The 26,590-nt window shown below is 52.1% G+C and overlaps 11 protein-coding genes across 11 annotated transcripts; 6 read left to right on the top strand and 5 right to left on the bottom strand.

The window, feature by feature from the left end:
• Positions 1 to 41: 41 nt before the first annotated feature.
• Positions 42 to 1,838, top strand: BKA58DRAFT_311873 (P-loop containing nucleoside triphosphate hydrolase protein; the record flags this gene model as incomplete). The annotated part of the gene is made up of 2 exons (XM_046167352.1): positions 42 to 1,536; positions 1,588 to 1,838. The coding sequence occupies 2 exons, from the start codon at positions 42 to 44 to the stop codon at positions 1,836 to 1,838; spliced, it is 1,746 nt and encodes a 581-aa protein (XP_046027183.1).
• A 1,066-nt stretch (positions 1,839 to 2,904) lies between these two features.
• BKA58DRAFT_454088 (uncharacterized protein) lies at positions 2,905 to 4,154 on the bottom strand (the record flags this gene model as incomplete). The annotated part of the gene is made up of 2 exons (XM_046174499.1): positions 2,905 to 3,428; positions 3,609 to 4,154. The coding sequence occupies 2 exons, from the start codon at positions 4,152 to 4,154 to the stop codon at positions 3,006 to 3,008; spliced, it is 969 nt and encodes a 322-aa protein (XP_046027182.1). The 3' UTR covers positions 2,905 to 3,005.
• A 205-nt stretch (positions 4,155 to 4,359) lies between these two features.
• Positions 4,360 to 5,804, bottom strand: BKA58DRAFT_379406 (uncharacterized protein). Its single transcript, XM_046169808.1, has one exon. It carries the CDS (start codon positions 5,482 to 5,484, stop codon positions 4,522 to 4,524), a length of 963 nt encoding a protein of 320 aa, XP_046027181.1. The 5' UTR covers positions 5,485 to 5,804; the 3' UTR covers positions 4,360 to 4,521.
• Positions 5,805 to 5,970: 166 nt separating this feature from the next.
• Positions 5,971 to 7,864, bottom strand: BKA58DRAFT_117494 (cytochrome P450). The gene is made up of 3 exons (XM_046164067.1): positions 7,149 to 7,864; positions 6,507 to 7,093; positions 5,971 to 6,454 (listed from the first exon to the last, which is right to left on the bottom strand). The coding sequence occupies exons 1-3, from the start codon at positions 7,695 to 7,697 to the stop codon at positions 6,040 to 6,042; spliced, it is 1,551 nt and encodes a 516-aa protein (XP_046027180.1). The 5' UTR covers positions 7,698 to 7,864; the 3' UTR covers positions 5,971 to 6,039.
• Positions 7,865 to 10,286: 2,422 nt separating this feature from the next.
• BKA58DRAFT_427860 (uncharacterized protein) lies at positions 10,287 to 11,831 on the top strand (the record flags this gene model as incomplete). The annotated part of the gene is made up of 3 exons (XM_046172994.1): positions 10,287 to 10,560; positions 10,600 to 10,973; positions 11,019 to 11,831. 3 exons carry the CDS (start codon positions 10,287 to 10,289, stop codon positions 11,829 to 11,831), a joined length of 1,461 nt encoding a protein of 486 aa, XP_046027179.1.
• Positions 11,832 to 12,943: 1,112 nt separating this feature from the next.
• BKA58DRAFT_409709 (uncharacterized protein) lies at positions 12,944 to 13,743 on the top strand (the record flags this gene model as incomplete). The annotated part of the gene is made up of 2 exons (XM_046172163.1): positions 12,944 to 12,987; positions 13,044 to 13,743. The coding sequence occupies 2 exons, from the start codon at positions 12,944 to 12,946 to the stop codon at positions 13,741 to 13,743; spliced, it is 744 nt and encodes a 247-aa protein (XP_046027178.1).
• Positions 13,744 to 14,087: 344 nt separating this feature from the next.
• Positions 14,088 to 15,970, bottom strand: BKA58DRAFT_379401 (uncharacterized protein). The gene is made up of 2 exons (XM_046169807.1): positions 15,642 to 15,970; positions 14,088 to 15,521 (listed from the first exon to the last, which is right to left on the bottom strand). The coding sequence occupies exons 1-2, from the start codon at positions 15,673 to 15,675 to the stop codon at positions 14,344 to 14,346; spliced, it is 1,212 nt and encodes a 403-aa protein (XP_046027177.1). The 5' UTR covers positions 15,676 to 15,970; the 3' UTR covers positions 14,088 to 14,343.
• On the top strand, positions 15,677 to 19,248 carry BKA58DRAFT_409707 (DNA mismatch repair protein; the record flags this gene model as incomplete). The annotated part of the gene is made up of 3 exons (XM_046172162.1): positions 15,677 to 15,706; positions 16,299 to 16,503; positions 16,553 to 19,248. The coding sequence occupies 3 exons, from the start codon at positions 15,677 to 15,679 to the stop codon at positions 19,246 to 19,248; spliced, it is 2,931 nt and encodes a 976-aa protein (XP_046027176.1).
• Positions 19,249 to 19,563: 315 nt separating this feature from the next.
• Positions 19,564 to 20,499, top strand: BKA58DRAFT_399426 (uncharacterized protein; the record flags this gene model as incomplete). Its single annotated transcript, XM_046171542.1, has 2 exons — positions 19,564 to 19,992; positions 20,059 to 20,499. 2 exons carry the CDS (start codon positions 19,564 to 19,566, stop codon positions 20,497 to 20,499), a joined length of 870 nt encoding a protein of 289 aa, XP_046027175.1.
• Positions 20,500 to 21,124: 625 nt separating this feature from the next.
• On the bottom strand, positions 21,125 to 23,259 carry BKA58DRAFT_437189 (dipeptidyl peptidase III; the record flags this gene model as incomplete). Its single annotated transcript, XM_046173469.1, has 7 exons — positions 21,125 to 21,509; positions 21,576 to 21,856; positions 21,919 to 21,968; positions 22,021 to 22,391; positions 22,472 to 22,584; positions 22,633 to 22,881; positions 22,939 to 23,259. The coding sequence occupies 7 exons, from the start codon at positions 23,257 to 23,259 to the stop codon at positions 21,125 to 21,127; spliced, it is 1,770 nt and encodes a 589-aa protein (XP_046027174.1).
• Positions 23,260 to 24,566: 1,307 nt separating this feature from the next.
• BKA58DRAFT_117399 (major facilitator superfamily domain-containing protein) lies at positions 24,567 to 26,560 on the top strand. The gene is made up of 5 exons (XM_046164066.1): positions 24,567 to 24,768; positions 24,817 to 25,035; positions 25,089 to 25,526; positions 25,574 to 26,253; positions 26,304 to 26,560. Exons 1-5 carry the CDS (start codon positions 24,724 to 24,726, stop codon positions 26,449 to 26,451), a joined length of 1,530 nt encoding a protein of 509 aa, XP_046027173.1. The 5' UTR covers positions 24,567 to 24,723; the 3' UTR covers positions 26,452 to 26,560.
• Positions 26,561 to 26,590: the final 30 nt, after the last annotated feature.

The following is a 26,590-nucleotide window of genomic DNA, read 5'->3' as shown; positions in this document are numbered from 1 at the left end:
CAATGTCTGAACCGCGATACGAGCTCATGGTTCCACCAGGGATGAGTGACCAGCTATGGCCCGAGCGTCTGGACACCCCGGGACTCATCCCGCATCATCTCAAACGCTCTGCGACTGGACAGTTCCCCATCTTAGAGGTCATTCAGCGTCTACTGTATCGACTCCGGCCAAGCGGCATCGGCGATCTCGAAAAGCTACTCGCACTCATCGGTCTCTACCAAGCTATTCGTCCCGCGTACAAGCATCTAAAGGATTTCTTTACATGGGCCTTTACTGTTCAAGTCACCATCCCAGAGACCGATCCAGTTGCTAGAGAGGTTCTGGCGTGGATGGGCTCGGAGGTGATACTCAACAGCCACACGAGGAGTGCTATGCTGGTCACAGGGGGCACACAGGATCCTAATGACGAATTTCATCGCCGCATGATGGCCGCTCATAATCCGAGACTGGCATCCGAAAAAGCTGACGATGAGGTTTTGTGTCTTCCGCCAATCGGTACACGACTGTTTTGGGTCGGGTTTCGACCTTACCTATTCTCTCGCCGAGGTGGTCCTGGCTATCGGACCAATAGTGGTATGACTGGTAACTTGCTCGATGACAGTGGCCAGCTTCAAAACTCTCTCACTATCATGACCCTCGGTTGGAGTCTCAAGCCACTTAAGGAGTTCACTAGTCTCTGCCGCGAGTTCCGACTCAACAACCTCACGGGTACTACAACGGTATACTTCGCGGGAGACCGCACAGATCCATACGGTAACGGTTGGCAGTCGGTCTCCAAAGCCATTCGAAAGCTCGACACTATAGACATGGACGAAACCACCAAATCTGATCTGGTCAGAGACGCAGAATACTACTACAGCGAGGAATCGCGGTCATTCTTCGCAGACTGTGGTATTCCGTATCGGCGCGGATATCTCTTTCATGGCCCCCCGGGCACTGGCAAGAGCTCGTTCAGCGCGGCATTGGCGGGTCACCTTGGTTGCGACATTTATCACATCAACCTCTCCACCGGTAGCATCAATGACGGAACACTTCACCGCTTATTCCTAGGGCTTCCACGAAAGTGTATAGTAGTTTTGGAAGATATCGACTCTGCTGGTATTGGTCGCGAACAAACACCGCCGCCTGCCCTACCAGGAGCACATGCGCAAGCCGATGAAACTCTAGGTGACGTCGCCAGTATTCCAGGTGGCATTGGTCCTCTGCCAAAACTTCGGACTCGGGATTACCCTGTGGGCCGTAGAAGTAACACAGTAACGCTGAGTGGCTTGTTGAACGCCATTGACGGAAACGCCTCTCAAGAAGGAAGACTATTGATCATGACCTCCAATGCCCCCGATACGCTTGATGCGGCTTTGACGCGTCCCGGTCGCATTGACAAGAAAATCTACTTTGGCAACATGGACCCTGGTGCAGGCAAGAGCATCTTCAAGCGCTTAATCGGTCGATCAGCTCTAGCTCATGATGCGGAGTTTACCATGGCACAGATTGAGGACTGGGCGACTGAGTTCGCCGATAAGATGCCTACTAATACATGTAAGTACTTCACTCTTGTTGGCTCAAGATTCGTGCTAACAAGACCTGCAGTTTCTCCAGCACAAGTGCAGAACTACCTCCAAGGCTGCCGCGGCGACCCTCTCAAGGCCTTGAACGACGTCGACGCCTGGATCGCAGAGACTAGCCTCGAAACTGAAAAGTCCAACGGCACACGGAACAGCACTCAAAACGGGACACAGAATGGTACTCAGAACGGCACCCGGGATAACACCCAAAGCAACGCTCAAAACGGCGTAGGCCTAGTCGTGTCGACCAAGCCCGTCCCAGATGGTAGTGAGTGAGAAGCTCTGCTCCTTGCCGGGAGCATGGCCTGAAACAGCATCGGAGAAACTGTTTTGATTGTCCCAGTGTACTGACGTTGCACCAACAGCTGCGCCCACCCCGGTTCTTCCAATCGTACGTCTGATGCAGTAGGAACCACAGCAAACGAAATGGAATCCAGGTCCGAGGGTATTACAAACATCGGCATGGACCATGATAATAAGTCCTAGGACATGATTTGGATAGAATATTGCTGGGAGGTCGGTAGACTGGGGGGAGATGTTGGGTATTCGTTGTTTTTGATGCGAAGACGTAGAGATCGGACGTTGGGGTGGTAGATGGAGACGGAATACTGTGTGCGCACTTCTTCTGTTGGCGGACAAATGTTCACGTATATTGTGGTGGATGCATTAACATGCGCGTGGCCAGCAATGCTGAACGCTTCGCATGCCACTCTTTCTCATGTTCCATACTTGGCAAAGCTCAGTGTATTGAGTTCTCCAACCAGGCTATCCGTATTGATACGCTTATCTGATGAACCGTCGTGCCATCCACTATGGACATATCCCCACTACTCCGCCTTATACGTTCCATGTACCTCACCCACTACGTGATAGATGTAGACGCCGCCTACCGCGCAATCCTACCAGCAAAGAATGTAGACGGAACACAGCACCTCACTCCCTTCAGGCGTGATTGGAAGAAAGCCCTATCTACGTTGCTCAAGTTGCTCGGGAAGACTTTTTCGATCAAGCAAAGAAAGTGGATTATAATTCTGAGCTGTCTGTGTGGTATGGGAAGTGTTTTGGGGTAGGAGGATGGGAGAAGGAAGGGGAGTTGGATCGGAGGAGGGGGAGGGAGGATTTCCTCATTGTTCGGGTGGGGATGGGGTTAAGAGACATGAGCATGGAAGCGTAAAACCAGCTACTGTTGGTGGAAGTCGCAGCTGATTGCGTTAGTTCAAGTAGTTCACAATGGCAAGTTGTTTACTCGGCTATGAAATTGATTTGACTCAGTGACTTCTAGATCTTCTTTCAAAGCTCACACCAACTATGACACCAGTGGGTAAACCCTCAGATGCTGTATCGATTGTCTATGCTCCACTACCCTTCCATCGCCGTCTGGTACATAGTCATCTCACGCTGCATTGCCTGGACATAGGTGCCTCGAATGTCTTCTCTGAACCCTTATTTCGAGGAATTGACAACTTTGGAGGGACCAGGATCGAGCTTGTACGCTAGATCCTCGTCGACCTTCTTCATGATCCGATCAAACAAACCCCCGAAGTCGCATCTCTGGCATGCTCCTATGGGCGTATATGCAGAATCTGTTCCGCCATAGATACCAGAGGTGTGTTTCTTGACTGTCATAGCCTGTACAGCAGCACAGGCTTCCTGGAGACTTGTGCCGTAGTAAGGCGGTGAGATAGTGCCTCCTACCGCTGACGACAGTCCACCAGATTGCTTGAGCAATATCAAGGAGCCAAGGAGGGAAGCCCGGCAAGTAAAGTAACAGCACTCTTCACCTTTGCCAAGACGTTGAATTAAACTGTCCAACTGGTCGACGATCGCCTTGATAGCTTGCTTGCTGCCGGTGCTCTTCCAGTTTTTCTAGTGTACATTAGCTAGGCCATGTATGATGGGGCAATGTGCAGTCTTACCTGGAATGTTGCCTAATGGCAATCCCAGATCTTGCAGGGGCCCTTTGCTGTGTTTCTTCGCCAATTCTGTTGCTCTTTCCAAGATACGATCTTGTTGGAACACGTACGATAAGAACATCCACTTAATCACGTCGCTACCAAGGGTATTATTGGATGCGAGTGAACGAATGCCGTTGCCGATTCGAGTAAAGCATCTCTTGACATGAGTATATGGTGCCTCGTGCATATCGTAGTAATCAACTATCAAAACCATCTCTGCCAGTTCGTCGAGGTTGACATGGTCTCGTAAGCCAGTGCTTCGAGCATGCGCAATGTTCATGAGACGTTCGAGAGCCTCGGGGTTCCACTCAGTGGCCCAGATATGGTATTTCCCATCCGTGGAATCGGCGACGCTCTCGGCGAAGTTTCTCTTGAACATGGTGTCGAAGTAGGTAGATACAAGGCGCAGCTGACGTGATGACACCAAGAAGTGTACTTCCTCGGGGTGCTTGCGCTGGGCGCTCTCGTCCGCAACTTGCGCCGCAGTATCTTCAAGCACGGGCTCGGCGACGTCGACTGGCGGCGCGAAACGAGTGGCTTCGTCGATCCATTCCGGTAGCTCCCAGCGGATGTCCTTAAGCTTGAGCAGGGTGTCGCCGTTGGGATCGATCGTGATGAGTTTTGTATGTTCCGCCATCGCCGCGGGTGCGCGAAATGAGTCGAGGGATTGCTAGAGATGTGCGAGCAAATTTGGATCAGCTGTCAATAGCAAAAGCAGATGAGCAAATTTGCGAGTGTGTGAGAGAAGTGAAAGAGAGGGCGTTTGCTCGCCAAGCCCACTAGACTGATTGTGCTGCTGAGAACGAACAGTGAAGGAGCTTCAATTCAGTCAAAGTTACGTGGGACACCAAAGCGGGCAATGAAAACCGCATTAGGCGCATAGCCTATCAACTGCATGTGCTGTATTACCCCACTCGGAGGTCTGTGGATAATAAGGTATATACATGAACTACGTTTACATAATTATTGTTCAGGAAGCGATACCTTCAAGTTGTATTTGGTCTCTAGTAAGCAGGGGCAGGGGTAGCCTTGGGTCTGACCCTGGTCTCCAAAGTGCAAGGCGTGCTGCTGGCCTTGACACCTCCGTAGCCCATGGCAGCAGAAGGCTTGGTGGGGCGATGAGCAGCATGGGTAGGCTTGGGGTAGGCGTGAGGCCACTTTCCAGAAGGCCTTGGGCGGCCCCAGCCGAAGCCGCCTTGGGGACGGCTGCCGTTGTGGAAGTAGTCTGGGCGAGGGGTACCAGAGGGACGCATGCCGGTTCCGGTGGGGTAGGCTGCTGCTGAGCCTGTTCCGGTAGGACGCTGGGGAAGAGGCGACGAAGCAGTAGCGTCAAGGGGTACGCGAGTGCTCTGAGCCTTGCTCTTGGTGCAAGATGTGGAGGTTGCGGGTTTGGGTGTCGCAACGGTAGAGGTAGCTGCCGAGCTTGTGCCAGTAGGCTTCTGAGGCACAGCCGATGAAGCAGTAGCGTCAAGGGGAACGCGGGTGCTTTGGGCCTTGCTCTCGGTGCAAGTCGTAGAGGTTGCAGGCTTGGAAGTCTCGACGGGAGGAGTCGCTACCGGGTATTCAGCAGAGCCGGTAGGCTCGACAACGGACGAGCTGGGTGTGCTCGAGTAGACCGGCAGGAGGGACAGAAGAGGGACCGCAGCAGTCTCTGTGAAAGCAGGTGCAATAGCAGGGTTGAATAGCTGGGACGCGGGAATGTAGATGGACTTGAAAGGGTTGGGCAGATCATTGTCGGGAATGAACCCTGAGGGTATAGCTCCGAGGGCGGATGTAATAACAGAGACGATGGGTACTATGGGCACCAGGGACGCAATCGGGTTTGGAACGGGCGAACCGTACCCAGCAGGTGCTGTAACGGAGGGAGCAGGCTTCGAGCCTCCAGCAGGGGCGTTGTAACTGTTATCGCCATACTGAGCAACGGCCGTGCCGGCAAGCAGGGAGAAAAAGAAAGCAGAGTGCATCATGATGCTAGCAGATGATCAAACAAGAAATAAAGAGTGAACGACCAGCGAACCAGGTCAGTGTGTCTGTGAGAGACGGTAAAAAGAATGTAATCGATGCGAATGATCGTGAGGGCGGTAGCAGGTCGTCGTCATGTTGGAGTCGCTCTCCTATATAACCAGGCGGGCAATGAAACAAGCCATTTCCGCTGGGGCCTGAGGCCTGGACCAAGAAGACGGCGCCAATCGAGGATCATCTCGGAAACATTTGCAGTGCACCCCAGTGCGGGGACCGATGCGCCTGTCTGGAGGCCAGGTGAGAGCTGCGAGTGGTTGGGTTGCTGAGGCGCGGACCGTAGAATGGGTAGCGTAATTGCGGTCGTTTCGAGTTGTTTCGCCAAGCTCCCGCTAGCGGTAACTCATCGCGCCAACACGTGACGAGGCCGGAGCGGGATGGTCTAGATCACCAGCTCGTCATTGCGTCAACACGCACCATTGCACCATTCATCAGTTAGATTTGAGGACTTCAGCGCTGAATACTGACTAGCATACACTTAACGGCCATCTCGATCTATTGTATCACGACGCCGTCTTCCGCCGCTTGATACCGATCCACATGTCCTCCCAGAATCCTACACCACCTTTGACTACAAAATTGCCTTTCCGGCTTTCGTCGATCTCAATCTTGAACGTCCTGAAGAATTGCAACGGAGCCTTGTACAACTCCATGAGCGCGATATCCTTTCCAAGGCAGACTCTTGCACCATATCCGAAGCCCATGTTATATTTGTTGTACTCCTTTGCTTTCTCTTCGCTTTCGAGCCACCTTCCTGGACGAAAATCACAGGCATCTTCACCATAGATCTTCTCGTCGCGGTGCACGAGCCAGGGGTTGCAGGTTATTTCGGTACCGGGCGGCGCGTAGCGGCCATGCAGGTGCATCCCTGACGCACCCACTACACGAGGGAAGATGTTCGGAGCGGAAGGACAGAGGCTGTATTCGTCAGTACATAGGAGTAACAGTGGAAAGGATTATCATAACCTACCGCATGCTTTCTTTGACACAAGCAACGTAGTATGGACAATGCTCCAACACTTCGTCATACTGCGGCATGGGGCTCAACTTGCCCTCGCGAGTGACGCGATCTAACTCTTCCATCAACTTCGCGTATACTTGAGCATCAGAGGTAATGTACGCAATCATCGCCTGGAATGCAGTGCCTGTCGTATCAGCGCCAGCGAGCAATACGAGAAGGATTTCAGCTTTGATGTAGTCCAAATCCAGCGGCGCACCGTCTTCCGTCCTTGCGTCGAGAAAAGTCTGTAGCAGATCGACTCTGTCGACTTTACCAGCTTCGATATCTTGGATTCGCTTGGCAATGAGCTTGTCACGGAAACGCATCAGCGTGCCAATACCAGAGTCGTCCTCGGGCTTCGCCACGAGATATTTCTCGCCGAACCATGTGCCTTTCGCCCATTGTGTGAATGGCCAGAGCCGAGCCATTAGACCAAAAGGAAGTAGACCATCGTGGAAGCCTTTGATCAAGCCGTCGATATCGGAGCCGCTCTCGATGAATCCGATGGGTGCGCCAAAGCCAATCTCCGATATGATGTCATATGCCATATATACTGCCTACATAAACTGTCAGTGCCCCTGATCGCCGGCATAACGATAGTGCGAAGCATACCCAGGGCGCAAAGTCAAATCTACTGCTATCGCCGAAGACTTCCTCCAGCTTGTCAGTCCACTGCTGGATGCGATCATCCACTAGCCCTTCCATCTTCCTGACGTTGCTGAAACTATATGGGCCAGCAGCGATCTTGCGAAAGTGCGCGTGGTGCTTGTGTTCCCGCATATTGAACAGACTCTCGGTCTTGCCGAAGCTGCCGGTGATGTAATGATTTGACTTGTTCGATTGACGGTTGTACACTTCAGGGAGCTTTGTCGCATCGGAGACCAAAAGTAGGGTTGGCGTGACACGAAGAATGGGGCCATATTTGCGGTGTAGTGCGAGTTCGACCTCGCATTCATCAGCTTTGATGTTGTGATAGGCGATCCATAGCCGCGTCACGCTGGCCCAGAAGGGACCCGGGAAGTGTCGTAGCGGGTGGAAGTATCGATAGTAGATAATCTGGTAACTGCATGTGATGGTAATATATGCAACGAATGTGAGGATGATGTTCGGGATTGTTACGTAGGAGAGGAGATGCAGACTAGAGACCTGTGTAGACATCATGCGAAAAAATGAAGATATGAATGCAGGATATTGACTGAAACGATATGCTACAAGCCGATAATAGATGCGTCCGTTAAGTATACATCGCTTGGAAGGATCGTCAAATACCCTTACGGTGTAGGATACTGATAGGTCGCTCGGAGAAGCATCGCCAGCTCCTTTTGGAAGACTCACACCTATAAGTCACCAGTGAATCACTGAGCGGTCACACTTCTCTTCCACATGTTCTCCGATAGCGTGGCGGGGTAGCGAACGCTAGAATGGATGCTGTGGCGGGGTACATACGCAGGTACGGGCACCGTTTTCCGATCTACCAGCACAACGCGGGGTCGGGAGTTGCATTCCATACCACAGAAGCGACATGTTCGCGTCGTGGTTGATGTGCAACGTTAATGAGCTAGGTATTATGCCAGCTAACCCAGACTACGCTGGAGATGGCGATTTCAATAGTCGGTGATGGTCTTGTGAGGACGGAAGTCTCTGTCAAGCAGAGACACGTGTGCGTTGAAGCGGACTCGAAGCCGTGTCAGTTCTGGAAAACGAACTTTGAGCCCTGGAGGTTGTTGAGGTGACGCACGCATCCAGGGCGGAAAACATGGGTTGCCAAGCGCGCTAATCCTCCCCTATATTAGCGCGAGAGCCCCTGGATGCAGGTGTCCAGCCCTGGAAGTACCCGGGCGCGTATCGCCGCGCGGTTTGCGGGCCAGAACGCGAACACCGTCGCCCTCATTATCCTATGCTTTCCATTTCATCTCCCGCACGTCAAATCGCGTCGCGAGACATACCATATGCTCAGTGGATGGGACTTTCGAATCAGCCAACCAAAGATCCGAAAACTGCAATTGAAGGTAGTCGCCAATTGTTGTTCTACTCCCATCTGCCACGCCGCGTGGACAATACCTTATCCACTGGGCAAAAGCTTCTTCGCGCAAAGTCCTTCCCTTAGCTCATCGCTAATGTACAGAGAGTTGGAGCTCAGCCGCGTATGCAGGAACGAAGATGTCAACTGCTTAACAAAGTTCGATCTTGTCCGTTCACGAACGACCGACTGGGCGCGTTGTTGCTGCGACTAGCCTAGCTCCTCTGTTACATGAGAATCTAGTGCGACGTATGGCAGCGTGTCGCTTCTTTCGCCGATATAAACGGGGCGACGGAAGTCTTGAGAGTTTAGAGAGACCGGTGATGCGATCTGGTTGTTCAGAACGCAATGTTTGAAAGACCTCAGGTCGCGGTATTGCAGGCTTTTGTGCATTCGTGGGAGTGACACCGAGGTGAGTTGTATTAGCGACCATGATCTTTTGTATGGATCCTCCGATGCACTTAGCGGAGGCATGACTACCATCTTATTATCCTGTTGCTCCATCCCAGCGTTCCCTTGACCACCCGGCTAGCATCGCAGCACCAATCCTACAGATCTCCGCTACCAAGCACCTCGATATCGACTTTTTTTCTATTGCCGCCTCTTCCTTCCGACATGTTCACAAACGTTCATACACCCTATCCCATGCCGAAGCCCCCGAGATACTTTCGAAGAGATGAGGGTACTACGCCCAACGTATATTTTGCGCCAGCAGAGGTCATACCCGTCCAAAAAATTACAGGGCAGAAATGATCATTGTGTCTCCAAGACACGGATACACATGACCACTCTCGGCTTGCGGGTAGTCACATGGTGTTGATGTTGTTCCAAGGTCACCAAGGTATCGAATGACCATATTGCACGACGAGGAAGCGCCGAGCGACTTCAGCTGCAGCAACATCTAACTGGTGGAGACGATGCGGACGCAAACATGATTGGAGAATTCCGTAACCGCTCTTGCTGGATGACTCCACAAAGTCCGACGTAGTGCCACTGTGCCACACTCGTGCATGGTACCTCAGCCCCGCTCACGGAGTGCGTCATTGCCTTTGTACATCTCCCTCACGATACTCTCTCCAGTCGCCTCAGCGTGACAGATCTCGTCGGATCAGCAGGAAGCGTGTCCTCTCCAATCTAATTCCGCCAAGTGCCACTGGGAAGTCACTACCCTAACCACAGTCAAGCGTTCACATCGGCAGTCTCATTTTCGCATCAGGCCAATGCACTTCTGCAAGTTCTGCCAGGCGATACGCCCAGTTTTCTATCGAACGACGACTAATGCAGAGATACCGCATACGGCCTATCGCAATCACTCCGAGTCGTTCCTTGACTTGTATTACTCACAACAAGCAAAATGTTACATCTGCGCCAGATTGCTTATAAAGCTGTCAGAGTTCGTGTGCGAGGGGAAATTTGAGCTCCATCCCATTACATGTTACGTTGCTGCGACAAAGGCGAGAGAAGGAGAAGATGTTATGAAGAGTGCTGAGCTCCAATTCTATCTCAAAGCTACTATGTCTGGCAATAGTCGGATGATCTTCCTCGACAGCTTGCACTTCACGTTGTTGACTCCGTGCAAGTACGACGCTGAAGTGTTATGAGACACAGCTGATCATTTAGACATGCTTGACCAAATGACCGTTGAAGTACCGCCTCACTCAAGCCTTTTAAGAGCTTCGACACTGGCACGCAAGTGGCTTGCATTGTGCACTGCAAGGCACGATACATGTATGGATAAATCCAATCCATGCTGGTATCCTACACGCCTGCTAGAGATCCAGCCTCGAAAGTTGGAACCCGTGCTGATCGAGACCAAAGCCCGCCTACTCGATGGAGGGTATGCGTGCCTTGGTCACTGCTGGGGCTCCTTGCCCATCATTAGGCTGCTTCGTGACAACTACGGCTCATTCCGTAAGGGCATCGATCCGGCCCTTTTACCGAAAACCTTCCGCGATGCAATCGACTTCTGCAAGGAACTCGGGCTCCGTTACCTTTGGATAGACAGTCTCTGTATCATTCAGGACTCGCTCGACGATTAGAGAGAGGAGTCAAACATGATGTGCCAAGTTTACCGCAACTCGGCGTTGTGTCTCTCTGCAGCTGGTGCTTCAGAGGCTAGCAAAGGACTTTACTTTGACAGGAACACCCAAGATATTTGCCCATTCCCACGATGTCCGGCTTCTTTAAGCGATGAATGTAAGCGAGACACCCAAAATCTGCTCTGCCGTAATTGGTATCTTGTACCTGGGGACTTCTACACAAACCTGTGTGCTAGGACATATACCTTCGACCGCGCTTGGATCTTCCAGGAACGTTTTCTTGCTAGCCGCGTACTGCACTTCGGAAGAAAGCAGTTGTTTTGGGAATGCTGTACAGCAAATTACTGCGAAACATTTCCGGAGGGCGTCCCACAAGATGTGATAGGCAGAACGGATATCCTACCTAAAGCGACATAAGAGAAGATACGTACCTATTCCTTTACTGAAGCCATAGTCCATCCTCGCATCTTCGATATTGCTAGTCGATCGGTTGCAGCACAAATGCAGATGACGTGGGAGGCTCTCGTCACTGAGTACACGCGGTGTGATCTATCTAATCTAAGCGATAAACTCATAGCCCTTTCTGGAATGGCACAAAGTGTATGGTTAGACTGGAGGAGTAAGATAGATGGGGACGTCCAATATATCGCTGGGATATGGAACATACACCTGCCGCATGCGTTGCTCTGGACTTGTACGCTTTGCGGCCCGCGTCCTGCGACATATATTGCACCGACGTGGTCGTGGGCCTCTACGGACGGACAAATTGACTTCCAGCTGCGCCACTGGAATCACGCATACGAATTTACATCGATTATTCTCGACGTACAAATCTCATACGTCAAGTCGTGTTGGGGCCAGGTTGAGAATGGGCACATATGGGCAAAAGGGCCAATTCGGAAGATAAAATGGCTGATGCGCAACGAGTACTCAATTTACGCCACACATGATGAGGAGCAGCCTCTTCCGACTGAAGATATACCCAGCGAGTACGGCATCGAGATAGAGCCCGACGAAACATATGATGTGTGTACTCAGGGTTGGAGCGAGTTGCATGCACTTCTCGTCATGCGCTTTCTGGATCCATGCGTGCAGAGTCGATGTGTCCTCGTTCTTAGCCCTGTGAATGGTCAGTGTAATACATTCCATCGCGTTGGTATTATGTCACAGATGTCAGGTGTACAAGTAGCGGGATGGTTTGATGGTGTGATACAGCAAACGATCAAGATAATTTGAGGTTTCTCATATAGCGCGATTACCAACATGGCGATGAGTGTTGCGTCATGTCCTTCCTATCTCTCCTGATTATTTACCTCCACGCTCCAACATGTTGAGGCCCTCGCCAACGCTGTCTGAAAGGCTTTTAGCGCCGCGGTAGCCTTCTCTTCAGCATCGGTATGGCGCAAAGTCGTCGCGCAGCCGTGGAGTTTCTGGAGCTGAAGCCCGGCGTCTTGACGACTTTTGTTGGTTTCGAGAGCACTCATGATCTTCTCCGCATCTCCTCGCAATTTTTGAATTGGATCTTCGATGCTTGGTGCCAGATCAGACCCGTCTTGGTATCGCTCTTTGCACTGGGCAAGAAGATCGATGATAGATTGGATTGACGGAACCATGTAACGATATCTTTGTGGTTGGGTAATTGTCGGCGAAAGGGATTTGAGTATGGGTGCATTTCGACCACGACATTTTGCTCTTATACGTACACACAGTCACAGCGTTGATTCACGTTCACAAGAGTCATATACGGTGTTGCGACTGTGGTGTTGACTCCTTCACATGCGAGAGTCATATTTGACTCCTCGCCGCACAGGGCATTCGAGAAGTCAGGAGGTAATCGAGATGGTACTCTAACATGGTTTGGGATGGCTCAGATACAGTATCAGACGGTACTTCGGAGCCATTCCGAGATCAATATCACGGACAATCGAGCAGTGCGAGACGGCTATATCGACCTCTCTCACGACGAAATCAACAACCTCACCAGACCCAGGAGGTACTCAAGCCTTCTCACAGCCTTGTATCAATCAGTCAGAAACCTATGTAGCCATATAAACACCTCATGAACTCGCTTAACAACACCGCGTCCTACTTGAAGTCCTACACGCTACCTCATCCCCTCTCGAAGATGCTTCACACCACACAACGTATTCCCAAAAGCACTTCGTAATTTCACAGGGAATGAGAGAAACCGAGATACGCTAGGATGATTTCTGGACTAGTGTTCGCTACAGGCTCACCTTCACTTCCAAGATTTGACCAAGCCGCGAGGAGTCTGCACCGACGCTTCCTCCCACCTTATCTCTCTTCTCCCTTTACACCCACCACGATCACACAAATCCATCGGCGCTATGGCGGACAAGCCGGAAGTACCTCAAGCCGCACCCGCGCTTGGGTAAGTAGTTCACTCACTGTAACCCCAGCTATCGCAGTTCCTAACAGTACGGATAGAGCTGCTGCCCAAGGCGAGATCGTTACCGTCTTCATCGGTCCCAAAAAGAAACGCTACATTGTCCACAAAGACGTCATATGCTATCATTCGGAGTACTTCCGAGCCGCTTTCAATGGACGCTGGAAAGAGTTTGAGGAAGGCGTAACACTGGAAGACGTCGAAGTCAAGGTGTTCAACCTTTTCGTGCACTGGCTCTACGCGAAAAAGCTACCGACAGGCTCGAAGTCACTCCTGGAGATCGCAGTACCAGATGCCACATGCGGTAATTCCCTTCCTGAACGGAAGAGTGCCTCCAAGCTTCTCTTAATGGCTTCCGTCTTCGGTGATCGATTTCTTGCACCGGTGTTCCATCGTCTTGCACACAATACATTCGTGAACAGATTTGTTGTGGAATCCGGCGACCACAGTAGCTTGGCGTACGAGGTAGTTATCTGGATCTACGACAATTTACCGAAAGGTAGCCCACTTATCGATCTGGCAGTCGAGCTGCAGTGCGTTATATGGGAGATCGAGGACGATGACGAGGAAGAGAAGCTGCTATGGCCGCAATTACCGCAGGAGTTCCTTCTAGCTGTCATGCTCAGGCAAGATGAGCTGAAGGGACAAGAGTGCACAGACATAAAGCTGAACGCGTGCGACTATCATCTTCATGCATCTGAAAAGGAGAAGAAGGCTTGCCAACAAAATGCAAAGAAATAATGGCTGCGAAGAAAAGCCCGGGAATTTTCGCAGGTGGAGATGTGACCCGCGAAAGCAGTCCTAGGGCGATCCGGGTGGACTAGGATAGAACGGACGGAGTAGACACTCTAGTAGCATGTCTGCTCCTACACTGTGTAGGTCAGTACTCTGATGTCGAGTGCTAGACCTGGTTGTTTACAAATTCGTCCATGTGCGTTGTATATTGCACATTCACTGTGCCGTGCTGTTTGGCCTCAACGTAGAAGGAGTGATCAAAATGACTAATCTCACATCTCACCTCACATAGCTTAGTCGCACCTCCCCGAATCAAAACACTCAAACTCAAAATGGTGCACTCACAATCGCAAAGAAAGAAAAAGCTCCATTCGATACTAGGGTATAAGATTAAGAAGCCAAAATACCACAAACCCACCCATCCAGCTCAACCCCATACTAACGCCATCCTCCTTTCATTCAAGAGTCACCAGTACCAGTAGCCGTATCCCGTACTGCCCTATTAATCCGAATATCGTGACACAGCCCCATTCCAATCCCACCAACGCCAGTATTGGTATCTCGGTTATCATAACTTTGTACTCGTGCGGCTTCCTTCGTTGGGACTCAGGTCTGAGCATTCGGTGTCGGCTTATCCTCGTGCTCTTCGACGATCGGACTTGCAGGCGCCTCGTCCTCGTCGCTCGCTTCTCTCGCGTCTTTCCACTCTGAGCTCTTCCGGCTGATGCGGGCGGGACCCATGGGGTTTTCGCGGGGGCTGGCGAGCGGGCTGGTGGGCGTGGCGCGCATGCTGCTGATACTATCAGTGCGGCCGTGGCCAAGGAGCCCGCTGCGTACGCTGAGTCCGTCGGCTTGCTTGGTCGCGTAGTAGCTGTTGCGCTCGCTGGGCAGGACCGGGGCTGTGACACCGGACGCTGAGTAGACGCTTGCGCGCTCGGCGTTTACAAAAGCACCGACGTTGCTTGGCCTGTTGGAGGGCGAGTATATGGTGTCGGGGTTCGCGGATAGTACGCTGAGGGGTAGCGATTCGCGACTGCCGCCGTAATGGGACGAGGGGGCCAAAGCTCGCATGGAGGCATTGGTATCTACGGAGTTGCGACGGCGGCGCTTCGATGACGAGGCGAGTGTGAGGATGGACGCATTATCGGAGAGGATGTTGTTCGCGGTGGCGCCCTGATATGAGTTGGGCTGCTGCTGCGGCTGCTGGGGCGCCAGATGCGGCGGAATAGCTGACGGCGGCGGGGAGGTGGGGAATTGGTGCGAAAAGTGTACGGGAGTGGTACTTGTGGTTGTCGCATTGTTCTGGGGTTGCGCTTGGCCGAGGTTGAGGATATTTGAGGGCGCGGTCGATTGTATGGTGGTCAGGGTGGTGGTGAGGGAGTGCTCTGAGCCATGCGGAGACGAGAAAGTGCTGCCGCCATTGACAAAGTTGCTACCGCCTGTCTCTGCCTTTGACCGTGACGAGTGGACTGTCTCGGGGACTGTGGCTACCGTCGGGGCTGTCGACTTGTTGCTCTTCTCTATCGCCTGTCGCTGTCCGGCCGCGGGCTCCTCTATGGACGTATAGCTGTCGTGCGATCGTAATGTGGCTGGGGTCGTGACGGACGAGTTGTCGGCAGGCGGTACGTTGGTGTTGATGTAGCCAGACTCAGGATAGGGGTTGTTCTTTGGGGCGCCTTTCTTAACCGTGTTGCCCTTCTTGCCTGGGGCGTCGGATGAGGAGGGCTTGAGGTTGGCCAGGCGCTTCATCCAACCCGCAAAGGGTCGCTTGCGCGCATGTCGGTCTTTGTATCGCGTTAGCATGGTGAGCATAACTTGTCGAGGGGAGAGCGGGCGTGGTGTAGGGAGGATATAATTTGGGTAGTTGTCTGAGACAATGGCTGTGCAAGACTAGTTCACCGTACCATGGGGTCTCGACGCGGCTTCGGCCGTAGCCATTATGCCGGCTGCCAAATATAGAGTGCCGGTGGTGAGTGAAGGAGGTCGTTGGACTAGTTAGGCGCGGGATGCCACGTTTAGTCTGACGATCCCACGTCGAATCTACTGGAGTAATGGGGACGCAGCTGTCGGTAGCGCGGTGTGCGTCGTGAAAGCCAGCGCAGGCGGCCGGGGCGCGATTGTCGAATGGCGAGACAGCAAGTCGTATCGCTGCTATCAGTAATCTGAGGCGATTGAGGCAGTCTAAGTTGCGCGGTTGGGGCCGGGGAGGCTGCGCTGATGTGGAAAGAGCGAGGAGCTGCTGGTCGCTCCTGCTCATATCTCCGGCTGGACCCTGACCCTTTTCCCCAGCGCACCTGCCGCCCGCCGCGCTAAGCCGCCGTGTTCCCTTCACGACACACGATTGCGTATGTTCTGCAGATCTCCATGTTATCGCCCACCCAAACTCAACACTGATCACGGAGCGACCCCTTAACATGATCGAACACGGGTCATCAAACAACGAGGGCTGAGGGGGCGCCCGCCAAACTCATCACTACGTCATGACCCGAAACACGTCTATTGGCGCCAAACATGCTATCCCCAATGCTTCCACGCGAAGCATACTGCCCCTGCCCGCCGAGGTGATCGCCCAAATCAAGTCGTCGACGGCAATTGTTTCGCTCACGGGAGTTGTGCTGGAGCTCCTGAAGAATTCTTTGGATGCGAAAGCGACCAAGGTAGAGGCCGCGATTGACTTCGCGCGCGGCGGATGCTCGGTAGAAGATGACGGTCTCGGCGTATCTCCCCTCGAGTTTCGCGAGGAAGGAGGCCTGGGCAAGCTCTACTGTATGTGTACACGCCGACAGACATGTAGATGAATAATTGACGGCGACAGGCACGTCCAAGTACCATGCGACCGAACCTGTCCTTGGCCGCAATGGCACCTTCCTCGCGTCCCTCGCTGCTATGTCACTCCTGACCATCTCCTCGCACCACTACCAACACCGTTCACATAACGCGATAACGTTCCACCAATCCAAGGCCGTGGAAAGGCAACTTCCGGCGTCGGCGCATCACGAGATATCAGGCAGGCATGGCACCCGCGTCACCGTGCGGAACTTGTTCGGCAACATGCCCGTGCGCGTGAAGCAGCGCGCGATAATCTCAGAGCAAAGAGCCGAACACGACAGACTCTGGGGTGGGTTGAAGAGGGACGTAACGAGTCTCTTGCTTAGTTGGCAGCGTCCGGTCGCTATTCGTATACGGGACGGCGACAACAGGCTGATTCTCAATCTCGGCATACCCGGCTCGGAAGCAGCCACGAAAAGAAAAGAAAGTGAGATTGCGAAGCTACGATCTGCACAACACCTCTCTTCTCTCCTCAACGTATTGACCCAGGCCAACTACATCGCCATCGATGAGTGGGCGTCGTGGGTACCAGCGTCGGCTTCCACGTCTGCCATCTCCATCAAAGGCGCTATATCACTAACTCCAGCACCCAGCAAGCATGTACAGTTCATCTCGCTGGGCATAAGACCGCTTTCTGCGGAGGCCGGTCACAACGAACTTTTTGATGCAATAAATCGCCTCTTCGCATTGTCCAGCTTTGGTACCATCGAGGAAAATGCCGAAGTCGATGAGCAGGAGAAAGTCCGACGACAGACAGACAAGCGCTTCAAGCAGGATGGCTACACAAACAAACAACTCAAAGCACGCAAAGACGTCGACAGATATCCCATGTTTCACATTCGCATCTCGTTGAAGGAGGCTCGCAGAAGAAGCGTTTCCGAAGATCAGTTTATCGGAGATGAAGCGAACCTACAAAACGTGATGGAGGTCCTGAGTGAAATGGTGACTCAATGGTTGTCGGTCCATCACTTCAGACCCCGGCAACCTCGCAAGAAGCGCGAACGGCCTGGTACTGCTTCTAGTACTGCTGAGTACGCTGCTGTCAACACGCCATCCACGGACAGTCCCACAACTAACATGGCTTTCCGAGGATACGATGCAAGAGTGCGCTCGGTAACACCAAAGCAAAGCTCAACTTCGTCACAGTCTCTCAAGAGGAAGCGTCCAGACAAGATAGCGTCACGCGAGTTGGTCGACAGGTCCCGCTCTGGGGCTTTTGCAGAGTGGTCACGCATCAAGAGTGGCAAGCCCGAGTTCTTCAGCAGCGTATTGAATGTGCCGAAGTCCAAGACCGCATTTGATACTTCACTTGGCGCAAACCCCGAAGCTTTCGCCCACTTTGACGTAGCGCCGCTAGCTCAAGGTGCTCTGAGCGGACAAGAACAGCGCGACGACGTTTCGCTGCTTGCAGAGAACCTGGAAACCGATGATAAGGAGAACGACGACGCCATCTTGTGGACGGATCCAACGACTAAGAAGACGCATCTACTGAACGCTAGAACAGGTTGTGTGGTACCTGACGCTCGCGCGCGACCAAGTACCGACTCAGCTACACTCTCGAATTCGATATCCCAGAACATATCAAATAGGTCAATGCGATTACCGACACGGGCTTCGACTGCTGTGGTTGGCAAGACACCCTGGCTTGATGCTGTACTAGACACGTGGGAGAACCCAGTCTTCAAGCCAAGTGAGAAGCGTATACAACAAGCTGTGTTGCACGAAGATGAGGTCGACCACAGACACCATCAGTCTAGACATGGCTGTTCTCGCATCGATATCGACAGAGCTTTCAACCAAACTTCATCGAGCGGCCCTAGTAGACTGTCAAAAGAAGGGCTGCAAGACGCTCAAGTCATTGGGCAGGTCGACAAGAAGTTTATCCTTGTCAAGATGCAAGACTCAACACGGGTAGAAGATGCGCGAGTGGGGCTCCTTGTGTTGATTGACCAGCATGCAGCAGACGAGCGTGTGCAGGTAGAGTCGCTCCTGAGCCAGCTGTGCAGTCCGTCACAAGGTGAAGAAGGTTATCAGTCGAAGCTCGGTCATAAGGCACAGGTAGCTTCCGTCGTTCTGGATAAGCCAACCCAGTTTGCAATCTCGCCGCAGGAACAAACGCACTTCACAACGCATGCCGCCAGATTCGCAGCGTGGGGTATTCTCTACAATGTCCTCCAGACAACAACGTCTTCATCTCTTTCCAGCACTGCCGACAAGGAGAAGTATATCTTGTCCGTTATGAGTCTTCCAACCGGTATATCCGAAAGATGCAAAGCCGACCCCAAAGTCCTGATCGCTTTTCTGCGCTCAACAGTCTGGAAGTACGCAGAGGATCCACACTTTCCCCCTCTGTCCACACCATCTAGCTCATCAGCAAACGACCCTTCCGACTGGGTCAGACGCCTAGCTACCTGTCCACCTGGTCTCGTTGATCTCATCAATTCTCGTGCTTGTCGCTCCGCTATCATGTTCAACGATGAGCTCAGTATTGATGACTGTAAGGCTTTAGTGAGGAATTTGGCAGGCTGTGTCTTTCCGTTTATGTGCGCGCATGGACGGCCTAGTATGGTGCCGCTTGTTAATCTGGGAGGTTTGGGTGAAGGAGCTGGTGGCTTGAGCGGTCGCGACGAGGCGGCGGAGGAGACTGGGTTTGTAGATGCTTGGAGGAAGTGGAAGAAATGAACGTCAATACACACCTTTCTCTCGAGGACTGACAAGCTATACTGAGTCACACTTACGATCAGCTCGGACTTCATACCTTCCAACGTCGCACAAAAGTGCAGCTGGCAACTGTGCTGCAGGCGAATGTACTGACTCACGCGCACTGACTGTACAACATGACAAGAGTCCGAATGCGCATACTAAAGAGTCATGGCGAAGTATAAAAGCTCGCGGGAATTGACACGCACTCATGACTACTGCAAGGCATCCTTGCTTCTAGCAGCTATTTACCTCTCGACACTTTCACAAGCGTTACATATCGCCACCGCGTCAGCCATGTCAAGCGCAAAGGAACAGGCACGGGTACAAGAAGATGCCGCAGAGGATGCCAAAATCTGTCAAGAGCTGGGCGACTTGGACAGAGTGCTTGAAGACCAAACTTTCCATACGGAGAAAGTCGTCGAGTACAATGCGAAGCAGTTTGTGTCGTTGGCAGAAGGAATCAATGCGTGCAGATTGATGGATATGGATGGGAACTTGCAACCGGTAATGCTGCGTTCCTGCGGCACGCAGGACGTCTACTTCTTTACGCCTCTCGATTTCGCTTTTTGGTCTGCCGCAGGGCCGGACCACGCTGAGTTGCCGTTGCGCCTGACCCGCTTTCCATACCTCCTGGACGCCAAGATCAACATGTATATCTTGCCTCGCCTGGCTCGCGATCGATCTGATAGGCCTATCGACAGTTTGTTAAAAGTAGACACAAAGGTAAACATCGCATGGAAAGAGAGCTTGGTACGCAACAACTTCCTGGGCACCTTGGACGAGAAGTAGCCAGCAAAGTTCCCAGCTGCCAACCTCAACAAGGTCATTTGCTTTGGATTCGGCGAACTGGACGGCAGCGAGAGCGAAGATGGTCCAGATAGCCTTCGTCGCGACGACCGTGGTCTGGAAAAATACCTTATCCTTCTTGCCTTCGAACTAGTTCATTGGCTAGAACTCAAGCTTCACATCAAAGTGCCAATGATCTTCGAGGATTCAAGATGCGACCAGCAAGATCGTCGTCGCGTAGAAGACTTTGCAGAAGAAACGGTCACACGAATAAGCTTTATGAACAACCGCCAGGCCCTACTTGAAGTCGACAAAGATACCTTGGTACTGGCCGCTGGCAAATCTCGTTTTGCTATCCGCTCACCCATCGCGGATATCACGAAGCATAAGGGAGGCCCCGCTGGCAATCCTCTGCGAAACAGTCCCGGGGATTACAACTATTGAACAGGAGGTTGAGTTTAGCAAAGACAACACGACTGATCCACCTACCAGGGGTGTAGCGTCAATGGTGGGAGATCACATGAAGGATGTATGTCGAATGCCTCGGTGGGGACTAACGTTCTACCTGAAAGGTACTCTCCTTGAAATATAAGCAGTCGTTAAGAATTGCCTGTGGTGTTATGACGGCTTCCCCATCGACAAGACTGAAGAGCGAGGCACGGAATACCTTTCAATCAATGATATCTAGATCAACATTCTTACATACTTCAAAGATTGTAATATCGTTTCTCTCTATTATTCTCGGCAAACTCGATTTGGTAGGAACTCGCAAGCATAAAGCAACGTGGCTGCCAGACACAGCACTACTCAGCATGAAGTCAAGGTCAGGATCAGCTATTTTCCCACTTTAAACATCCCTCCACGAAAATCCTCCTCTAAACCGCCCTCTCAGCCCACGACCTAATGATTCCCTCATCACTTTCCTCATACTCTTTGCACACTACCTCCCCACCCACCAAAAAAAATGTTCCCCTGCACGAACTTCGCCCTCCGCGCCGGCCTCGTCGCAACAACGCTTCTCCACGCCTCATATACCCCCTCTACACTCGTTAAGCTCTCATAGAACGGTCTATATACCTCGGCATTCGCTGTGCACCGCCAGATATGCAAAATAAAACATCATGCGGCCCAGCGCAGGTTTTCCATCAGATATGATCTTGGTACGGTCTACGGTGACGTGTAGGCCGGATGTGTTTGCGTCGTGGTGGACCGTGAGAACGCCGTTTCCTTCCGTGAGGAGGTGTTTGAAGATAGCGAAGTAGCCTTGGCTATGCGCTTGGGTCAGTTTCTTTGTATCTGGGTTGTAGTGTTCTAGAGAGCGTAGGCCTTCTACACCGAGGTGCAGGTACGAAAGGTAGAACAAGTCATCGGCCGTCAATGTACTCTTTCCATCGTACACGAAGATTCCGAGAATGTCTTTGTTGTCTATGAGGTACGCTGACATGAGTATAGCCCTACACTATTCAACTGAATGGGCAGTATCTTCAAATATGCTCCAATATGTTTCGTTGAGGTGGTACCAGGAAGCCACCTCTTGGCCCATCAGGGGGTCAATTGGCGGGTTTGTGACATCGAAGTTGAAGATATCGGGGCCTGTTTCGCTTAGGAGTTTTCCCGTGCCGTGACCGAGGAGTTCGTGGATGACTGTTGCTACGAAGCGGATGGTGCGGAGGTCCTGACGGTAGAGGTCGCGGTCTGAGGGCTGAAGGTAGATGGATGCGCCGGGGGAGTTACGGTTCGCGCTCATTCGGTTGACGATGATAATGTTCTTTGAGCCGTGGTTTTCGCGAATGTCGTTGTACTGAGCAGTTAGAGGTGAGTGACTAGATTATTGAGGTGTGGATGACAGTTCAGAGGACTTACGTTGGGGAGATTCGACGCTTCCCAAACATACGGGCAGCAGACTGTTAGAGCTGCATCATCGACGTTAGCATGAGATTATGCACGGATAGCGCCAGCACACACCATGCACAATAGCGCAATGCGGTATGACAACCACATCCTTCTCGAATAAGCCCTTGCCCGCATTCTCCGATGTCACCCAGGGTAGAGATGTGCAAAATCTCCCAGCACTGGCCTTGGGGGCTTCCATCTTCTTCGTCTCTTCCGGATTGGCGATACACACTACACCTTCCCATTCCGCTCGCGCGCCATGAGGGTCGCGATAGGATTCTACGAAGCCGAGGATGTGTTCGATGGATGGGGAGACGTCTTTGGCCCAGAACTCCTGGCCTTGTCGATACGCAGTAAGGCTTCCTTGCTCAAAGCTGAGTATGTAGTAATCAAGCATCAGCTCCCGATCGGTACTCTGTGCGTACGTTTTGGCGCTCTTGAGACTGTGGTAGTTCGTTAGTCTTGCTGCAATCTTGATGCCGTCGTCTATGATTGGATAATAGCAAGATGATGATAGACTTACTGCTTGCAGATATTAGACATCTCACGCTGATGATCTCCTCTCACTATTCGAACTTTCGAGCCAGGATGTCGTCCTGTCGTAGTAGGCTTCTGACCGGGAGACTCACTGGAGGCCTGGAGAACTTGGTAGACTGTGTTGCCATCTTGGATTTTCTTTCATACCCTCGTGTTCTCAGACTTGGTGCCTTTGTCCTGCATAAATTGCTGAACTTCCTCGATCTCCTCGCGGGTGATGCGATCGCCCAGGTAGTAGCTCGATGCAGTGGTATCGTTAGGGTACCCTATGCCATGCGGGGTTCTTGCAGTCATGCTCTCAATGAGGCTTCCAGCGGCTGGTTCTGGTATGCCAGCGTATCGCATGATCTCACTAAGCGACTCTTTGCAAAGGTCTGGCACGAACTTCTGGCCTCCCTCGCCTTAAAAAGGTAGCACAGAGTCCCTCCCACGCTTACAGCTTCTGCAACTTACATAGAAGTTTCTAAGATAGTATAGAAACAGTCCTGCGTAGCTCGAGAAAGCCTTGATTTCAGCGTCGGTCAGCGCACATGCTTCTACCAGCAAGCTCCATTTGCCCTCGCACGCAAGATAGGTCTTCATGATAAGATCAAAGATGTCTTCAGACTCCTCGGATGTTTGGCGGAAGATGATGCGGGTACCCGCCCAGGCTGCTTTCGAGAGATAGTGAGCGTAGAGCTTGTCATGATTTGGGAGCTTGTCGAAGAGAGGCTTAATCGCAAGAGGGTGGATGGGAGATGCCGGGTCAGGCACTCGAGCGCGATTAAAAGCCATGATGGGATGATGTGAGGAGGCTTTGAGTAAAATGCACGCAGATGTCGCGACTGTCAGCATGCGCCGCCGTGCGTTTGCATTGGTCGCACGTGATCGAAGCAAACGCTGTTATTGAAGCATTGACCTTAACATCAGGTTTGATGCGGCATTTCGCGGTGGGGAGAAAACCCAGGTCCGCCAGATGGTCTTTCGCGGCGCACGAGAATGCGTAGGACTTGGCTCAAGCTACGTTGGTGTACGATGACTCTTTGTGCGACGTTGGTTGTTGGATGTTGGATGTTGATCGATTAGTGCCCTCTCCTCGATTAGCTTTGCCTATGGTTCTGCTTGGTTTTCCAGTGTTCTGTTTGGTTCTGATAAGAGAATGACACATTAGCGATGGTTCAAGCTCACCCTCAAACTAGCATCTGCACCGTGAACAAAGAATGGGAAGATAGTCGAAGCGATCGAGAACAACACATCAATATGGTGCGGTAATGGCGGCGTTCGAGTTGCATCCAGAGACCTAGCATAAGAAGACATAGAACTATCAATTGAAAACCTTTGGTTGACCGAGACCTCAGGTAAATTTGCTTCGTTGTCAGCAAGCCAGTAGCGATGATGTTCGATGAGTGGGTGCTCCATGTGGACGCGCGTACGTTCGGTGTCCGAACATCTTAGGACTAAGAGCGATTGCGATGTAGACGGAAGGATATTTTGGGATTCAATCCAAGCATCGTCCCTTTGCAATATTATCATCTAAGAAGGCGGGCATCGCTAGGTATGATGGCAGAGTGCGGTGTTGAGGTCGGGAACGCGCTGAAGTTTAGCGTGGAAGATTCGCGATGAGCTAGTCCCAGTTGGGCACAGTCACGTGGTCAACATCTATCAGCAATCGCGTCGACGTCGCATCGGTCCCTGCATGTTATCTGCTCCCTTTTGATGCTGATGCAACTGTTCTATCGATGATCGCGATACGAAAACCCCATCACAGAGGTGCCGTGCCACACGAATGCCAACCGCAGCTATGACTCCCTATTCACGGACAGCACGCTTTTGTCTATGGCGCAGACTATTAGATCGCTACAGCAGGTGCAAACACCATCCAGGGAACCTGGCCAATAAGCGAGCGCATCGTTCAAGCTTGCATTCTTCCCTTTGCCGACGCTGACATCGCAAAGTCGAGTCAACACACGTCATTCACGAACTTCATTAACCCGAACATCTCAACAGCCAAGCCTCCACTCCGCTGCTGAAGCTGAATTTCGTAGGTAACAATGCATGAAGCTAAGCCCGCGAAGCGAACTCTTACTCCAACAAACGACCTGTCATAGCCGGATTGAGTAAAGATGTGCGCTGCACCCCGCGATTCGGGAGACGTTTGGCGGGGATCTATCGTTGGAGAATTGGAGGGGATGCAGCGATAAGAAGGTTGAGCGTGTGTGTACAGGGCACGGTGTTTCAGTGAGCCTGCCACGAGAAAACATGTCGTTCAAAGAGAAGGATCTTGAAGCCGAGCGGAAGGAACATGTCAGTGTTCATCCAAGCCCTCCTGGAACGATGCGCTGACGACAGAAGGTCTCGCTCGACGAGAAAAGCTATGGCGATAGAGACGACCGTGTCAATCTCGACGACACCGTAGACCCAGCGAATGACTCCTCGGGACCGGCATCGTCACCTATCGAAAAGGATGACAAGGAAACACGTCGCATCATTCGAAAGATAGATCTCAGGCTCTTGCCAACACTAGCTGTCATCTATGCCTTCGCACTCATAGACCGCGTTAATCTTCCCAATGTACGGCCTACTCTTAGTTGAAGTTGTATGTCATAAGCTGACTCAACTTTCAGGCGCGCATCGCAGGCATGGACGAGGACCTGGGTCTCTCCATTGGTTCACGCTACTCGATACTCACGATGATCTTCTTCATACCATATATAATTTTCCAGTTTCCAGCAAACATAATCATACGTAAGTTGGGTCCTGCCGTATGGCTACCCTCCTTAGTTGTTTGCTGGGGCGCCGTCACGATTGGCATGGGTTTTACGAACAACTGGACGCAAGCACTCGGATGCCGAGTCATACTAGGTGTGCTCGAAGCGGGCTATTATCCTGGCTGTGTCTTCCTGCTGAGCTGTTGGTATGTGAGATTCGAGGTGCAAAAGAGGTTCAGTGGATTCTACCTGCTAGCGCTTCTGGCAAGTGGATTCTCAAACATCTTGGCTTGGGGACTGAGTGAGATGAGAGGCCTAGGAGGATTAAATGGCTGGCAATGGATCTTCGCAATTGTAAGTCGAGCTCTTTCCTGCCCACATCAGTTGCTGACCCATTTTAGGAGGGCGCCATCACCGTCCTACTCGGTTTCGTTGGCTACCTGACTATCATCGACTTCCCCGATAAAGCCAGTCAACCCAGCCCCATAACAAAACGCCCTTTCTTGACCTCTGGGGAGGCCAACATAATTCTGGCCCGCATTCAACGCGACCGCGGTGATGCCATCGCTGACAAGCTCACTTGGCCGACCGTCGCCAAACATCTCCGCGACTGGAAGATCTGGGAGTTTGCGTGGCTCTACTTCCTCAATAACGTCGTCGCATACAGCTGGGGATACTTCCTGCCAATCATCTTGCGCAACGATATGGGTTATTCTGTCGCCATGAGCCAGATCCTGTCTTTCCCGCCATACGTTCTGGCTGCGGCTTGGATGTTTGGTACGGCGTGGGTCGCTGACCGATACAGAATGCGCGGAGCGATCATCGTGTTCAACTGCGCATGGGCTGTTCTGGGTGTATGCATGATGGCTTTTCTTAGCAACGCTCGCGCGAGGTATGCGGGAGTCTTTCTGGGCGTCAGTGGCGCGAATGCGAATGTGCCGAGCATACTGAGTTATATGCACAACAACATCGTGGGCCAGATGAAGAGGAGTGTCGCGAGTGCATTGCTGATCGGAGGTGGTGCTTGTGGAGGTATCGCAGCATCGAATATCTTCCGACAACAGGATGCGCCGAAGTACATGTAAGTTCCGTACATCATGATGCATAGAGATTTGAAGCTGACCTGTAGAGACCTGCTATGGCTGTTGTTATTGCGACCCAAGTTCTGAGCATACTACACGTGCTGAAGAACTTCTGGGTCTACTCACGAGCCAATCGCCAAGCTGACCGTGGAGAGAGGATTCTGGAGGGCCAAGAAGGCTTCCGACAAACGCTGTAGATTCGGGCTGTACTGCCCGCCGCTATGCCAGCGTACCATGAACACTAGGAATATATGCCGCTACGCTATGCTATGCCATGCTATCAAACTCATCAAACAGTACGCGACGTGACCTTTCCTTCGCAGCAGGGATCTCAGA

Source organism: Alternaria rosae (assembly GCF_020736505.1).
Source record: "Alternaria rosae strain MPI-PUGE-AT-0040 chromosome Unknown BKA58scaffold_3, whole genome shotgun sequence".
Classification (NCBI taxonomy): Eukaryota; Fungi; Ascomycota; class Dothideomycetes; order Pleosporales; family Pleosporaceae; genus Alternaria; species Alternaria rosae.
This window is presented reverse-complemented; position numbering and strand designations above follow the sequence as displayed.

Coding starts and splice junctions, on each gene's coding strand:
- BKA58DRAFT_379406 (XM_046169808.1), bottom strand. CDS start 5,484: ATGATGCACTCTGCTTTCTTTTTCTCCCTGCTTGCCGGCACGGCCGTT.
- BKA58DRAFT_117494 (XM_046164067.1), bottom strand. CDS start 7,697: ATGATGTCTACACAGGTCTCTAGTCTGCATCTCCTCTCCTACGTAACA. Junction 7,094..7,148: donor GATTTGACTTTGCGCCCTGG/GTATGCTTCGCA, acceptor CAGTTTATGTAG/GCAGTATATATGGCATATGA. Junction 6,455..6,506: donor TGTGTCAAAGAAAGCATGCG/GTAGGTTATGAT, acceptor TGACGAATACAG/CCTCTGTCCTTCCGCTCCGA.
- BKA58DRAFT_379401 (XM_046169807.1), bottom strand. CDS start 15,675: ATGGCTACGGCCGAAGCCGCGTCGAGACCCCATG. Junction 15,522..15,641: donor AGCCGCGTCGAGACCCCATG/GTACGGTGAACT, acceptor CGCGATACAAAG/ACCGACATGCGCGCAAGCGA.
- BKA58DRAFT_117399 (XM_046164066.1), top strand. CDS start 24,724: ATGTCGTTCAAAGAGAAGGATCTTGAAGCCGAGCGGAAGGAACAT. Junction 25,527..25,573: donor GGCAATGGATCTTCGCAATT/GTAAGTCGAGCT, acceptor GACCCATTTTAG/GAGGGCGCCATCACCGTCCT. Junction 26,254..26,303: donor CAGGATGCGCCGAAGTACAT/GTAAGTTCCGTA, acceptor TGACCTGTAGAG/ACCTGCTATGGCTGTTGTTA.